Source organism: Diachasma alloeum, unplaced genomic scaffold, assembly GCF_001412515.2.
Source record: "Diachasma alloeum isolate Michigan unplaced genomic scaffold, Dall2.0 Dall_scaffold_00857, whole genome shotgun sequence".
Lineage (NCBI taxonomy): Eukaryota > Metazoa > Arthropoda > Insecta > Hymenoptera > Braconidae > Diachasma > Diachasma alloeum.
The window spans coordinates 226877-242547 of NW_021680978.1; the positions used below are offsets into that span (position 1 = coordinate 226877).

A 15671-nucleotide genomic window follows, 5' to 3' on the forward strand; every position below is an offset into this window, starting at 1 on the left:
TTTGAGCCTTAATTGTAAAGTCTTAATTTCGAGTACCAAATTTTTATTACCAGAAGTCGATTTGAATTTCTATAATATAGAGAGTTATAGACTTTAATAAGCTTTATTCATTAACACCAATCAAAATTTAATTTTTCATACAGATTTGAAAAAATTAATATTTTTGCAAAAATCGATTTTTCAACGATCACTCAAAAAATCGTCATTAGTCATGGCTTAAAAAAATGATAACAACTCTTTATATTCTCCCAGTGTGGAACAATACAACTCAAATTTCCAGTTTCCATTGATTTCTTCATCAAACAACGAATTTTCATCGACGAAATTGTTCAAAATTTTCACGAATATGTCTCTTGATAAAGACTTTGAAGAAGTGTACTGGTAATTTGAGGCAAAAATTTTCAACAGTGCCGGGAATTCACGGGGCTTTCATGATTTATCGGTTCAATTGACAATAAATTAGTGGAAGAGGAAAGTAGGGAGAGCACACTGAACGAGAAAATTACCTTGTGAGATCGTCGAGGTTCATTACGCTTGGGTAACACAGGAAGATTACTAAGTCGGATTCTGGTATATACAGCATTTGACCCTGAAAGAAATAAAACCGTGCCTGAGAAATGCCATTTAGGGGTAATTGGAGATAATGGGATGATGGGATGGTTTTATGCATACGTGTTTATGCGATTTTTGCTTTTACATTTGTAATCGACGACAACGATCGCGCGCTTGAGCCCGCGTGTTAAAGACAAATCGTGACACGAAAACCGAAAGCCGACCGAAGTCGAACACGTGCGGGCGGATCCGAATGTTCGACCAATGAAATTCGAGGAATGAGCGTTACGCTATAGCTTACGGCATATGTTCTTTTTAGAATAGGAATGTCTTGCTGCAGAACAAGCTGTCATTCCAAAAGAGGAAATAAATTTAATGAATGATCTTCTAATCATTCCACTGATGGTGAGACTGATCTCATTTCTTGTTAATTATTAGAATGCGAATATTTTTGACAGAGAGCTTTTCGTGAAAAGCTTCTATAAATATTCCTCGATTAAGAAAAAGGTGAAACATTTTCGGTTAGCAATCTATTTCGCCAAGCATATGGTGGACTTAGGAATATTTCAAGGTTATTTTAGCTTATGAATAAAGATGTATTTGAAAAAATTTAAACAGATAAATGTTTTTTTTAATTTTTGCTTTACTATACATATATATGTGGTAGCTAAGCTATGCAGGAAAGATGAACGGGAAAAATATCGTTGAATATTCGAACATTCAAATTTGCAAAAACGTTTGGATATAACAAAAATGTTTATAGCATTGTTATGAACAATAAATTTACATACACATTGAAAAACAAGAATAACGTTTAAAAACACAAAAACAAAACAAAAAAATGTGAATTTCGAAAGTAGACAGTTTCTTTCGAAAAATTTTTATTTGCACACTTGGAAAATGGGTGATTTCACCGATTTCACTGTCAGATGCACCTAATTTCTTAAATTTTACAACGTAAATTTTTCCTTGTGCAAATTTTTAAAGATCATTTCTCAAATTTTTTCTCAAATCGAAGCTTAATAAAAGCGAACATTAACTCTTTTTTAATGAATAAATGAATACACCGACGAATATATTACGATAAAAACTAATAAGTATAAGTCACTAGCCAATTAAGCGTGCGAAGCGCGCTCCCTTTCCAAGTTGAATAAAGCTGGCTTGTCGATGTTTTCTTCTAAACCTATGATTCTTAAAAATATTTGCGAAATCATCTCCATCTCTGCTTTCTCAATTTAAATAAATAATGTGTTCAATGAATAAATACAACATTCATTAAGAATGAAGCGATCCCTCAAAACTGAATAAAATTTCCATTGGATTTTAATGGAGCTGAACAAGGAATAACGGAAAAATTTCCAAAAAATTTAATGACTAAGCTAACATTACCTTCAACCGTAAATTTGAAAATTCTTCGGACGCCTCCACCTTCATCACTCCCTTCTTGGTTTTAAGCACGTAAACAGTATTAATGTGCGATAATATATTTTCAAATGTAAGTTCCAAGTGCGGTCTGACCTGGAAAAGCAAACCACAGTGTGAAGGTTAATATTATCACGTTGAAGCCAGTTCGAATTACTAATGGCACTGAGGTCAGAAGGTTTTACAACTTCGTGATCCTCACATGAAAAAGCTTTCGAACCCAGCCTATACGTTTCTCCGCTTTCCTCCCTTCCCACCACGGCTCCAAACCACTGCATCTTATTCCGCATTTTCTGGCTAATCAACCGTTTCCATGACTAGTGAAAAAAAAATTTTTTTTCACACAGCTGCACGGAAAGTTCGTACTTTCCTCCCGCTCATCAAAGAGCAAAATACGAACTTTCCTTTGCAGGCGTGTTAAAAAATAACATGTGCACCTCGGGCGGGAAAACATGACTTTCCGCCCTTGATGCACAATATACTATAACAAGTAAATGGAAGAGTTGAGTGCGCCTTCTACAAAACAATGGAAATTTAGAAAAAAAAGAGCGAAACGAGAAAAAATACGCGAACGAATTAATTGAAAAAAGAAAATGAAAACAAGTGGATAATGGAATTTTAAAAATGCATGAGTATAGTCGTTGTTGCTGATAAATTAACAATTTGTTTCCGAACGGATTCTCTTTTTTAAAATTCTCTCAGTTTGAGAACGAAATTATTTACGAGATTTCTCGATTTATAAAATTGACAAGAAAATATTTTCTTGCATCAGATAAATTTTCTTTGTCAAAAGTAGTTTTTTCTCTCAGTGTACATAAAGGCCATATATACAAAAGCTGTTATTTTTCCACCTGGTATTAAGAAGCTTCCGCAGTAAGCATATGGGAGTAGAAGGAAATGAACTGTAAAGCTGAAATTTTGAGAATATATTCTTCGAGTAATTATAAATATCCTCCCGAAGTCCTAAAATGCTGAACCACGTAGATTACTGTGGAGAAAATCTGAAAAATGTGTCACCAACACGGCGTCTTATGGCACCACTTTCTCAAAAATCACAAAAAATAATCGACAATGGAATAAAAAACCACACGCTTCACGAATATTAGCCGTCACCACAGGCATTAGTTGTAATTATTGAAAATGTATGGCATAGTTCGGGATTTTAGTTACGTTAGAGGAAACTGATGGCTGAACATGGCAACGTTGAGGGAGGTTAGAGTGCGCGCGGCGGAGTCCATCGTGTGAACTCCTCCAAGGCATATACTGTAGATTCTATAGTGTAGTATAGGATTTTATCGGGACACAAGAATACCAACTGCGTCGAACAAAAATGCGTGGTTGTCAAATCTCTCATGAAAATTTGTATTTGTTAAAAAATTCGGATAAATAATCTTTCGGGATAAAAATTATTTGGAACAGATTAATCATGAACAATAAGTGCAAAGAAACCCAAACGAAGAAATTTCAATACATCCGTGAACTTTTCGTCATTTCATTATTTTTTTTTTCAAAGATACAGCGGATAGTCGGAACCTTTGATATTTTCCCCCACTCCATAGCCTCAAAATTTACTGCGGAAGATCTTTAACTGGCAGAAGAGGGTGGCAATAACAGGAAGCATATCTATTTCTTCCTCATACACTCAACGAGTGGTTCCGACAGTGGGTCCTTTACGTCAACACAAGCTTCGATATTTGACCCATTAGAGATAGGAAGAATAGAAAACATCCCTTTCATTTCTTTCACACAACCCCAAATGTCAATGGAAACTCTTCGGGTCGGCGCCAATGATTGACTCCATCGATGGTCAAATATCGGACGGAAAAGACCCTACTCCCTCTTGCCGATAGTCATTCCCTCCCTTGCGTTTTTTTGTATCTCACAAAACGTATGTTCCTGGCGTTATCACCAAAAGACTGGTGGATTTGGGGGGATCACCGCGGCCACATAATTCAAGTAACGGTTCAATAGAACTGTCGGCGATATGTCAAGGCACCTTGCAGGAACCACTGATCAGCTGAAGAAAGTGAAATAATGAAATGTTATGGTTACTCACTGTCAGCAGGATGTCACTGAGTTTACAGCTGCCAGTTGTCACTTGAGGAATGACTCGGGTTATTGTACAGCCGGTTTGCACTATCGTTAGGTCACGGTTAAACATCAGGTGAAAGGGAAATACTCGACAGAACGTCGCAGGGCTGACCTTTGGTTCTAGAAAAACATTGTGATGATTACATAATTTTTTTTACGATTATGTTATTCGAGTTTATTTGAAGTTGATTGATCATTGTCTTGATTTAGTGCCGGAGTGAAGGAAAATAAATTAGAATAGGTAAATGGATTTTTTTCTGAAGTTTCCGGTATAACTTTCGAAAAATTTTGACAAGTGACATTTCTACTGAGATTTCAGGAAATCTTGTCAAGGAATAAACACATGTTGATAATGAAATCAATGGAAGTAATGAATTTAAGGTCAATGTTTCTATGACAATTAGTGGAATTCGAATGAATATGATTTTCAGATTTTAATTAATTGAAAATCCAGCTGAAATTGATGAGGGACTTTCATGTTCAACTGGAAATTGGAGGAAGTTGGGAAATTGTCACCTCATGTGTACAGCCAGAGAAGTAGTTGATTTGAATTGAATGAATTTTATTAGAGTCAAATAAATAAAGGTTTCATTAAAATTTGAAATTGATTTTGATTTGTGACGTTTTGACTTAGATCACCCACCGCATTAATCCTGGGTGATCTAACAGGTGACTAGTCCCTGGGACTAGTCACAAGTAGAAATCAGCCCTTCCTTCCTAGGGCCGTCGTACCCTATGTTGATGTCGTCTTGTGTCACTCGTACAGGGACCCTCTGCTTCGCACCCCTGGACCCTCTGCTTCCAAAGGTCCACTGCTGATGGAGATGCCGCTGGTTTTCTGTACTCCTCTATCCTTGGCTAGCTCGCCGGTGAGCTCACGGGAGATTCGCTCACTTGGAGGGATATGAGGGATGGTCAAGGGGGTTAACCCCCAGTGAACACTCGCGGTTTAAGTGATAAGGATATATATATATAGTTAAAATATTGATTCACTACACTTTGTCGATTGGAATGGGCCGGTATACGCGTGATTAACTTCGCGGTCCGACGCGAATTAGGACTCGGACTTATGGCTTAATTTGGGAGCTCAGAGGTCCGCTCTGTTCCGCTCCTGGTCGTACTCTACTGGACTCTTGTCGTTCCAGAGCCCTCGCGACTCGCTCAAGTCCCAATTTTGCAGACCTAAGCGGTCCCACGGTTTTCTGCACCAAATGCCATTTTGTGCTCATGGATTACTACCACTAGTAATCCTCGGTTCAAACGCCTGAGCTGGGCTTGCAGAAAACCGTGAGATTGCTTACCATTTTGGTGATAGAAGACACCCTGGGACTGCTGATGGCATGTCTGGATGCGACGAAAGAGATATCATATTTCTCCTTTCTTCCACCCAGGCCTTTTGAGCACGTCCGGTGTTAATTTCAACAAAAACGACGTATTAGTCGACCCAATACGTCACACTCCCCTGATAAAACTATTGTTATCCTTTGGGATACAATAGTAACACTATTTATTAAGACTTTCTTCAAGTCTTTGCCTGATCTGCCTACTGGTGCCTGATGGGCCTGCCTATGCCTGATGGGCTATCAACTTCCCTGTCATACAGGTAGCCTTAAGGGCAAAACAATTTTTCTGATTTAAATGCAAATAGCTTGCATGAACTTAAATATTTCCATAAAGTTTGGTGCTTTATGAGCAAACGTCAACCTGAATTTCAATTTTACTGAAAAACCTAATTGGCCAAACCCTTACAAACATTTGTTATACATAAATTTTTTTAATTTTTGTACCTCACATTGGGTGACAATCCTTATTGTATTTCTTTCGTGATTCATTTTTGTTTTCTCTCATTTTTCTCACAAGTAGAACGTATAATTTAAATTCCAATTTTTTTTTTCGATAATATTTGAATGCACTTCGCTAATTCCAAAATAAGTGTCTGTAAGAGACTGATAAATAGTCAAGTCCTTCTTTTTATTTGTGTATACCCTGCGTACATTAAACTGGATATAAATTCATATGTTTTGGAATCGCAATTAATTATTTACTTCGTCAAGAATCATAATTGAATCAATATGAGTTTTCTACAATGCAACATGTTCATATTCTGCAAGCTAATAAACTGAAATCTCCGGACGGAAAATTAATATTTTTGTTTTGCTTCTTTTTTTTTCTACAAGCTTTTTGAGTAACTTCTGTGTCAACTAAATTTTGATTTGAAATGATAACAATTATCACACTATCGTCATGAAAAAAAATTTTTTTTTGGTTATGAGAATGTCTCGTAAGACTCATGCTCAAATTCTCCCGCGCGCAATTATTGGTACTNACTTCCAGTATTTTCGGGTTCGTCTCTTCGAACCACTCGTTGTCTCGTTCCCTCGTGCCAGCTTCGCTAGGAGTCATCTAGAGGATGTTTTTCAGCTGTTGTTGGCTGCTTATCGGTCAGCTGATGACAATGATCCCCCCTGGATCAAATGACCGACGTCGCATCTCCCGGAGACCTTGATTCATAGGTGTTTTGATGGCACTCAGGCCAGCTGGTGATAATAATCCCCATGGATCAAGTGACAGAGGTCTTATCGCCACGTACCTTTCGCTCACTGCACTTTCGAGCGCTGCACTTCTTAAAAAGTCTGATTTCAGTGGCTGTTGTAGTTTCTTCCAAAATTGCACATTTGTACCGTTCACTTTCNACTTGTCGTTTCTTCCAAAATTGCACATTTGTACCGTTCACTTTCGATAAATTTATATCATTGTCTGCATTGGTTTTATCCATTTTGTCCATTTCTTGGAGGGCAGACTCACACTCCACTAATTTTTCACGTATTCCAAAATTGATTGTCGTAATGGTTGATGGCGGTGAGGCTTTTCCACTCAATCCAGAAGATGAATCAGGTGAGGCATGTCGATGAACTGTAGTCTCGGCTGCTTGGACATCAGCTGACACTCGCATTTCTCCTGGATCGAGTAACAGAGGCCTTATCTCCGAGTCTACGCTTGCCACAGTTTGCGGAGGTATGTAGACTGCAGGGTCAAGACGTTGAAATTGTACACTTTGTGATTTAATGTCTACTGTCACTGAAATGATTTCCAATGAAACCGCACTATTATCTTTTTCGGATTCACTCCTTTCAAGAATTAACTTGTCACTGCTGGAGATTTCGGCTTTTCTCTCAATTTTATAATCTGTAATTATATTTGAGTCCACTGAATTTTTCACTGATTTTTTCGCAACACTCGGCGCGTTTCACCCCCTTCTTTAATCTCAATTCCTGATGAAATTTGGTGTCCGGGGTCACATTTGAGTTTGATATGTCTTCTGCGAATTGTTTACAACACTCGGAAATATCCACATTATTTTGAGTTGTCAATTCCTCGTTTCCATGAAATATGGCAGTTCTGTCTGCATAAATATCCAAATGTTTTGCTACCATGTCTTCTGCAATGGCGTCATACTTGGATCTTCTTGATTCCGGCAGCGACTTCTTCACTGCAAATTGTTGCCAATGCAGTCCATAAATTTGTTCTGATGTCCATACCTCATTTCCTGTTGAGCTGCCAATCACTGGAATCCGTTGTTCATCCCTCATGGCTGATGGTGATGAGTAGTACGATGAAGTCCAAGTCCCGTAACTGGTGAAAGCGTCCGATTCCATGGCAATTTTTGTGGAACGTGAATTTTAATGTCATCCGAACTGCGGGACCGCTGTACGAGCGTCCCCTTGTCAACAGAATCTCTCTGTGATATCCCTAGGCTTAGCGACGTTTCTTCAGTCGCGTACTGGATCGAGCTCTACCTTTGCTGATCCAATACTCCGTGTCTCTGGAACCCTTCTTCCAGATCATGACGCTCGATGTACCGACAAAGTCCCCGGGACTTTCGATACGTTTAATTCACTAATCCCATGTTATTCCACGGCAATGCCAGCTTCGCCAATTTTTGAATTTTGAACTTTTTCACGCACTATACCGAACCCACTTGTTTCTTCTGTGTAATCCTCTTGTTGGAGAAACATCACATAATTTTAGTTCACTAGTTTCTTATGTCCTCGCACTCCACTCGTCATGAATGCCAAAACTAGTCGGGCGCCAATGTGACGTTTTGACTTAGATCACCCACCGCATTAATCCTGGGTGATCTAACATGTGACTAGTCCCTGGGACTAGTCACAAGTAGAAATCAGCCCTTCCTTCCTAGGGCCGTCGTACCCTATGTTGATATCGTCTTGTGTCACTCGTACAGGGACCCTCTGCTTCGCCCTCCTGGACCCTCCTCTTCTAAAGGTCCACTGTTGATGGAGATGCCGCTGGTTTTCTGTACTCCTCTATCCTTGGCTAGCTCGCCGGTGAGCTCACGGGAGATTCGCTCACTTGGAGGGATATGAGGGATGGTCAAGGGGGTTAACCCCTAGTGAACACTCGCGGTTTAAGTGATAAGGATATATATATATAGTTAAAATATTGATTCACTACACTTTGTCGATTGGAATGGGCCGGTATACGCGTGATTAACTTCGCGGTCCGACGCGAATTAGGACTCGGACTTATGGCTTAATTTGGGANAAATATTGATTCGCTACACTTTGTCGATTGGAATGGGCCGGTATACGCGTGATTAACTCCGCGGTCCGACGCGAATTAGGACTCGGACTTATGGCTTAATTTGGGAGCTCAGAGGTCCGCTCTGTTCCGCTCCTGGTCGTACTCTACTGGACTCTTGTCGTTCCAGAGCCCTCGCGACTCGCTCAAGTCCCAATTTTGCAGACCTAAGCGGTCCCACGGTTTTCTGCACCAAATGCCATTTTGTGCTCATGAATTACTACCACTAGTAATCCTCGGTTCAAACGCCTGAGCTGGGCTTGCAGAAAACCGTGAGATTGCTTACCGTTTTGGTGATAGAAGACACCCTGGGACTGCTGATGGCATGTCTGGATGCGAAGAAAGAGAAATCATATTTCTCCTTTCTTCCACCCAGGCCTTTTGAGCACGTCCGGTGTTAATTTCAACAAAAACGACGTATTGGTCGACCCAATACGTCACAGATTATACCATAATTTTTTCGGTCATGTTTTTTTACGATCATGTTATTAAGTTTATTTGAAGTTGATTGATAAATAGAATTTTTCTCTGAAATGTCGAGTACAGACGCACGAAAAAATTTAATAGAAAAACCTATCCAATTCGTTAGAAAATTCTATTGAATTTCTGTAGGATTCATGACAGTAATTTTAATAAAATATATGATACGATTTATTCATTGAAAAGAAAGTTAAATATTCAAGTACATAAATATACAAGTCTTAACCTGACACTACGAACTCCGGCTAACAACTAACTCCCCTAATCATTTGCTCGTCCTTAAATGCTAAAAGTGTCCTTTGTTATCCTCGTCTTTCTCACTCACGTTCACACTCATTCCTTCTCATTCTATTTTCCACTCAATCTTTCTCACTCTACTATTTACTCATTCTATTCACTCACGAAATTACACTCAGGCCCAAACCTCACTTTATTATTTTATAATCTAACCCCCGCTCTCTCAATTCCGCCGGGTACTTCCCCGATGGACAGACACTCCGGCGTATTTCCCCGTTGACCCGTCGCGGCTATAGAACTCGGGCCCGGACTGTCGTTTTATGGCTTAATCCTCGGCTTTCCCAAAATATTCCATCAGGCCTTTTCCCACCTCCCCTCATGGCGTTTTCCCTTCACTATGTTTTTCCCCACTAACACTCATTCACTTAAAATATGTATCCCACATTTCTATTGAACTTTCTATTAGCTTTTGGCTGATTCTACTGACATGTTCAATAGACAAAATTCAATAGAAAAAGTTTTTTTCATTCTATTTTTATTTTCTTCTCATCAAGAAAATCAAACGAAAAAACTTAGAAAATTTGAGCCTAGAAAATTCTATAGAAAATATCTCAATAGAATAAGTTATATAGAAAAATTGAATTCTATTGACTTTCTCTACTGAATATGTTCTATTGAACATTTCAATAGAATCGGCCAAAAACTAGCAGAACAATTCAATAGAAATTCAATAGAATTTTCTAACAAATTCGATAGGTTTCTCTATCAAATTTTTTCGTCCGTGCAAATATCGAAAATTTTGGAAAAGTGGCATTGCAAGTTGGAGTTCCCAACTGATATTTCAGGAAATCTTGTTAGGAAAACATCACTTTTTAAGGATAAAATCAATGGAAGTAGTGAAGTTCAGTTCAATATTTCTATGAAAATTGGTGGATATCCAAATATCTTTTACAGCTTGGTACAGACCACACTATAGATTCGACCATTTTCAATCATCAAATTTGTCAGTTGAATTGCGCGAGAAAAATTTGGGTAAATCATGAATATTCAGCGTCATTCAAATTACATTTTATATATAATAAATTGAAATTGTTTGAACACTCGGAAACCTCATTTTTTTAGGCATGAAATCGATTTCTGATAAAATTCTGAATATGAATAAATTTGTGACGATTCCGAACAAATGATTTTCATGGTGGACAATTAATTTTTTATAAATTATTTATAAAAAATGCTCGTAATTTTCTAAAATTACAATTTTTTAATTATTTCATCAATCTTCCGTCAAAAGTAAACTTCATAATTTGTTTAAAATTTTAAAAATGTTTTCTAGCGGTTTAATATTGAGATTAAAATTCAATGAGATTAAAATTCAAATCACTGTAAAATGTCCGGAAACTTAGGGTCAAAGGGGCCCAAATAAAAGCTCTGATGTTCGACTATAAAAGTAGAGACGCATTTCGCCGGAGAAAAAATAGTTAAAGTACTTGGATATCCTTAATTAAAAGTCCACCTGAATGTCACAAGGAATGTTCATGTGCAACTGGAAATTGGCGGAAGTTATGAAATTTTCACTTCATGTGTACAGCTTGAGAAATGTCGATTTGAAATAAAAAAACGTTATTGCGTTCAAATAAATAAAACGTTTATCAAAATTTGAACCTGATTTTTATTATAACAACATAATTTTTTATGAATCAACTCGTTTTTAATTTGGCAATATAAAATTCACAAAACTGCAAATTTTTCGTTCACTCTACTAATCAGTAATGGCCTTCAATATTACATTTGTTCAATATTAAAAGGATTTCCGACTTACACTGATAAAAATATGAATATACTCATCAAAGTTTTGAAATAGTATAATATTGATAATTTAAATTTCCGATTGATGATGAATTAAATATTTGATAATATGGAACTGTAAATTTTCCATTAAGTGAATAATTCTAATTTCGTGAAAGGGATCTTCGATTAACCAAATAATCGCCAATCTTCCTAATTAAATTATTGATAAATAAAATAATTCAGAATTTGAATATTTGAATTGATGATTACTTAAATAATTCAACAGTTGTGAGTGATGTTACCTAATTGATGGCTTTAAAACTAACGGGAATTATGATTTATGAATATGAGTATTCCTGCTACTAATTACTAAATTTAGGTAGTCGAATTGAATGCTTTACCAACTGATAATGTCTCCAGCTCAGCAGTGATGGGTTTGGTAGTGACCCCAGGAGCCGATGTATCTGTTATCAAAAACTGGACGTGATCGCACTCATCCTTGGTCTTGAGTATTTGCATGTCAACGTCTGTCCCGTGTAATTTCTTGGCCACTGTCTGGGGATTCATAGGAGGAATCGATTTTTATTTTCATCCCAGATTTCGTTTACCTGTGCTGGACCTACTTTGACTATTCCAATGACAATGTGCTCCAGGCCCGGGCGATCAGAGTAGTAGTGGAGGACGAGGGCACCGTCCTCGGGTCTCTCTGTGCAGCGGAATGAGGGGGCTCTCATCCCGGGGTAGAGGGTGCCCAAGTGGTCGTGGAGGGCATCCAAATTCTGGAGCAATATAATTCATGAACCTTTGTAGTAATTACGATAATAATTGAATCGAATTACACTTTGAAATTAACAAAATTAGAACAATTCAGTAGTGAAGTGGTAAAAGGAGATGAGTTTTTTAGGAATATTTCCAAATCTAAGGGAGATAGCGAAATTTTTGTACTTACATTTGTGATAGCACTCAATCGGCTCCACAAAAAAGGTTACAAAACAATTTTGCTATCTCCCTTAGATTCCGAGATATTGATTGGAAACTGGTCAATAGTCAAAATTGACTTATCTCCTTTTACTATTTCGCTACTGAATTAATGTGCTAATATCATAAACATGGCGCAATTTGTATAGTTGGAAAAATTGTCGCCCAGGACATTCGGCGCAAAAATTGGTTCTGCCGAAGAATTATGTTTCACGCGAGAATATTCAATAGAGTGGAACTGATGTATTTGAAGGAAATTAATCAACTAGATAAAAGAAAATTGAAGATGACACAAAAATTTAATTTTTGAAACACGTGCTTGGAAAAGTCCCTTTTTGTTGACAGATTTTTGTGCATAAAGTGGTATTTTTCTTAAGATTAAGAGAGATTTGGAATTCTTTTATGTAAAAACGATGCATCATAAAATATTGAGTTCTACTTCAAATTTATAGATAATTTTCGTCTCTACCCGCTGGTATTTTTTATTTTGGAATTAACGCTAACAGTTAGAAAATCAATGGTTTTTAATCAATTAAAATGATACGCCGTTTTAACATTCTCTGACCATTGATATGTTATTCAGTACATTTCTGTTCATAGATTGATCATTTTTCTCACATAATCGAATTAGCGAGGGTCCAAACACCTTCATTGACTGGACTATATCGCTTAGCTGCGCGTGTCCTACGACTCTTCCTAAATATATACCCCACTAGTGTTAACATTCCCCCCTTATTCACACTTGGAATGTAATATACTATTTTTCCTTCGTCGTTAATGGCAGATAGGTAAACCTAAAATACGGAAAAATCATCGTAATTTACGAATACGAAACTGTAAATTACGCTTAAGTGATTGTAATTTCCGAATACGAAATGGTAAATTACGTTTATGTAATCGTAATTTACGACCATTGTGAGCGTAAAATACGCTTCAGAAAACGTAAAAGACGACTTCTTAAACATAACTTCCGTTTAGGTTGTTCTATGTGTACACTGATAGATTGATTCATTTATTCCAAACGAGATTCGTTAACTATTAAAGAATGGTAGAGTTGGATATGACTAAATGAATATTCGCTAATAGTTAACGAATGGTTCACTTGAAAATTGAAAATCGAGTCAGGCAAGGCTCCTCAAATGTGCATTTGCAAACTATTAACGAATTAACATATGGTGAGACCAAACAAACGCTGGTCTCCAACCAAATCCATTCGTTAACAATAACTAATCCTTTCTATCAGTGTAGAATTTTTTAGAATTTTGATGAATGGTGTCGCGGCATAAAAATTTCTTCCCAAAATGATTCCCGATAATGAAACCATAGACACATCCACATAAAAAATCTAAATGTTTTCATGTGTGAAGCAATTTGCCCTCAGGAGCTGATACAGTAAAGGCTTCGTACAAGATACCTTAGGGACAGTAGGAGAGTGGAATTCTGGAAACCCCTATGCCCCCACTACGCGCACCCATAGTGAGAAGAAAAATAGGATTCAGCGGGTTTCAAATAAGATACTTCGCTCGTTGCACCCGAATTCAATGAAATGTTCATTTTTACTGAATGAATATCGATAACTAATTAGTTTATATGTGTTTTGAATTTGTATCGCTTGCGTTCTCTTTTCTCTCCAAACATAACCCTGCATGATAGAATGGCAGCTGATGTTGGGAGATGGTTGGTGGACTCGAGAATAATCACAGACAAAAAATTACGATTTGTCGATGGGAAAAGTGAAAAAAAAAATCGATGTATATTTCCATTACTTGAAAAAAAAGTGGTGTGATCCCCCCTTAAGGTCATTAGACCCTCATGATCACTTCGTTCGTCCCTCCCGTTTGACCCTTAACACCGTTTAATCCTTATAACTACTCTTTTCCCATTGAAAAAAAAGGCCATAGGTATCTTATAAGAAGCCCACGGAACATAAACATTCGGGAAGCGATAAAAGTGCCGAGAGTGGGGGTAGGTCTTGAACGCTCGGAGCGCGAGGTATCTTATAGAGAGGTATCTTATACTAAGCCTCTACTGTATATTCGCCTCAAAAATAGTAGATTTCTAACCTAGGAGAAGCATCCCTTTCCCTTCGTAGATAAACGTGAACTTGGCGGCAGCCCAGGCGAGAATTAGTTATATTATTCTATACGTTCTTCCTTTTAGTCTATCGAATAATGTCCGCTGAGAACGAGCGCAAAAATTGTGAAATTTCCAATAAATATCAGCAAGAAAAATTGATTGAAAATCTTATGGACAATAAAATTCTTAATACACTTTATATTACCCTCTTTTTCTTACCACAGCCATTATTACTTGTTGAGAACGAAAAATTGATCTTGTTAAAACGTTTGGTAACCCCAATTTTTTCTCGCAGAATCGATTCCTCCATAAATTCAAGACACCCATAACTTTTTCTCCTGTTTATCGGCCATAGAACCTTGGAAATCTTTTCAATCATGAGCGAAATTGTTCCTCATCCCCGCATCCATTTATCAAATTTCATCAGTTGATTGGATTTTTTAAATCGAATTAATAACTTGACAGATCAACGTGATGGCTTGGCAATCATCACAAATGATGACAACAGTCCCTACCAATTATGGACCACTAAACAATAACCCCAGCCCATTCAAACAAATAGCATGAAAAATATTCGTTATACCGAAATTGTTGAATTTAATTGGTTTAATTGGATTTATTTATTTGTTCCCAAGTGGAGTGGCGAAAGGACTGGGAAAAACATGAGTTTCATCCCCCTCGTTCTGCAAATAAAACACGGAGCCACGTAAATCATCATTTATTTTTCTCTGATTGGTCTAGTTACTCTTGACATGTTTCCACTCGGCATTGTGCAGCAGCTATAAGGAAATTGGATGAGATAATCCGATTCGTATCCTCTCCACCGCGATGTTTCATTCCTGTTGATTTACTTCCAGATTTAGATTTGCAGAGAAACCTGTGGGCGGAGGGGCGGAGGGAAAGAGATAGTGAGGAGAAGGAAAAGAGGGAAATTCAATCTCCAAACGGTCGTCTATTTGACTTGTAAATGTATAAGAATTCCGTAACCACCCGAGGGTTGTATCTTGTTCTCGAATCTCCCTCATAGTTTTTCCTCTCCCCTCACTAGATATATGGATTCAATACAATTACGAGAGGGACTCGATAACGGAAAAAAATCTGTTCAAACTGGTGCTATTTCCTCTATTCCTCGTGGACTTACAATATCACAAAAATCTCTCGTTTGAAAATTTGATGATGAAATTGATTGAACAGAAAATGGGAAATTCCCATCCATTGCACGGATTCTTCGAGGAGAAAATTATTTGGTCAATTTCTACAACTGGTTGGTGAAATTCACCAATTAATTGGTGAAATTTAACGACCAATTAATTAACATTTCGAAGAAGATTTTTCACTTTCATTCGACAAACATTCGTTAAATTTTCAACCAACGTTCATCGATTTACTTGGTCGATCAAATTTAGCAAGGAATTGTAGATTATTGCGAAAATATCTTCTAGGGGAGA

At 37.4% G+C, this 15671-nt stretch overlaps 1 protein-coding gene across 2 annotated transcripts in view; it reads right to left on the reverse strand.

Annotated features, from left to right (window-relative positions):
• The window catches only part of LOC107044983 (guanylate cyclase soluble subunit beta-1), an 85214-nt gene that overhangs the window by 47113 nt on the left and 22430 nt on the right, over window positions 1-15671 (reverse strand). For both annotated transcript variants that reach the window (XM_015267066.1, XM_015267067.1), the window contains 5 exons: window positions 11793-11948; window positions 11571-11724; window positions 4031-4185; window positions 1942-2070; window positions 507-589 (listed from right to left, as the gene is read on the reverse strand). In XM_015267066.1, the coding sequence (XP_015122552.1) occupies window positions 507-589; window positions 1942-2070; window positions 4031-4185; window positions 11571-11724; window positions 11793-11948 (677 nt within the window). The remainder of the gene's footprint in view (window positions 1-506; window positions 590-1941; window positions 2071-4030; window positions 4186-11570; window positions 11725-11792; window positions 11949-15671) is intronic.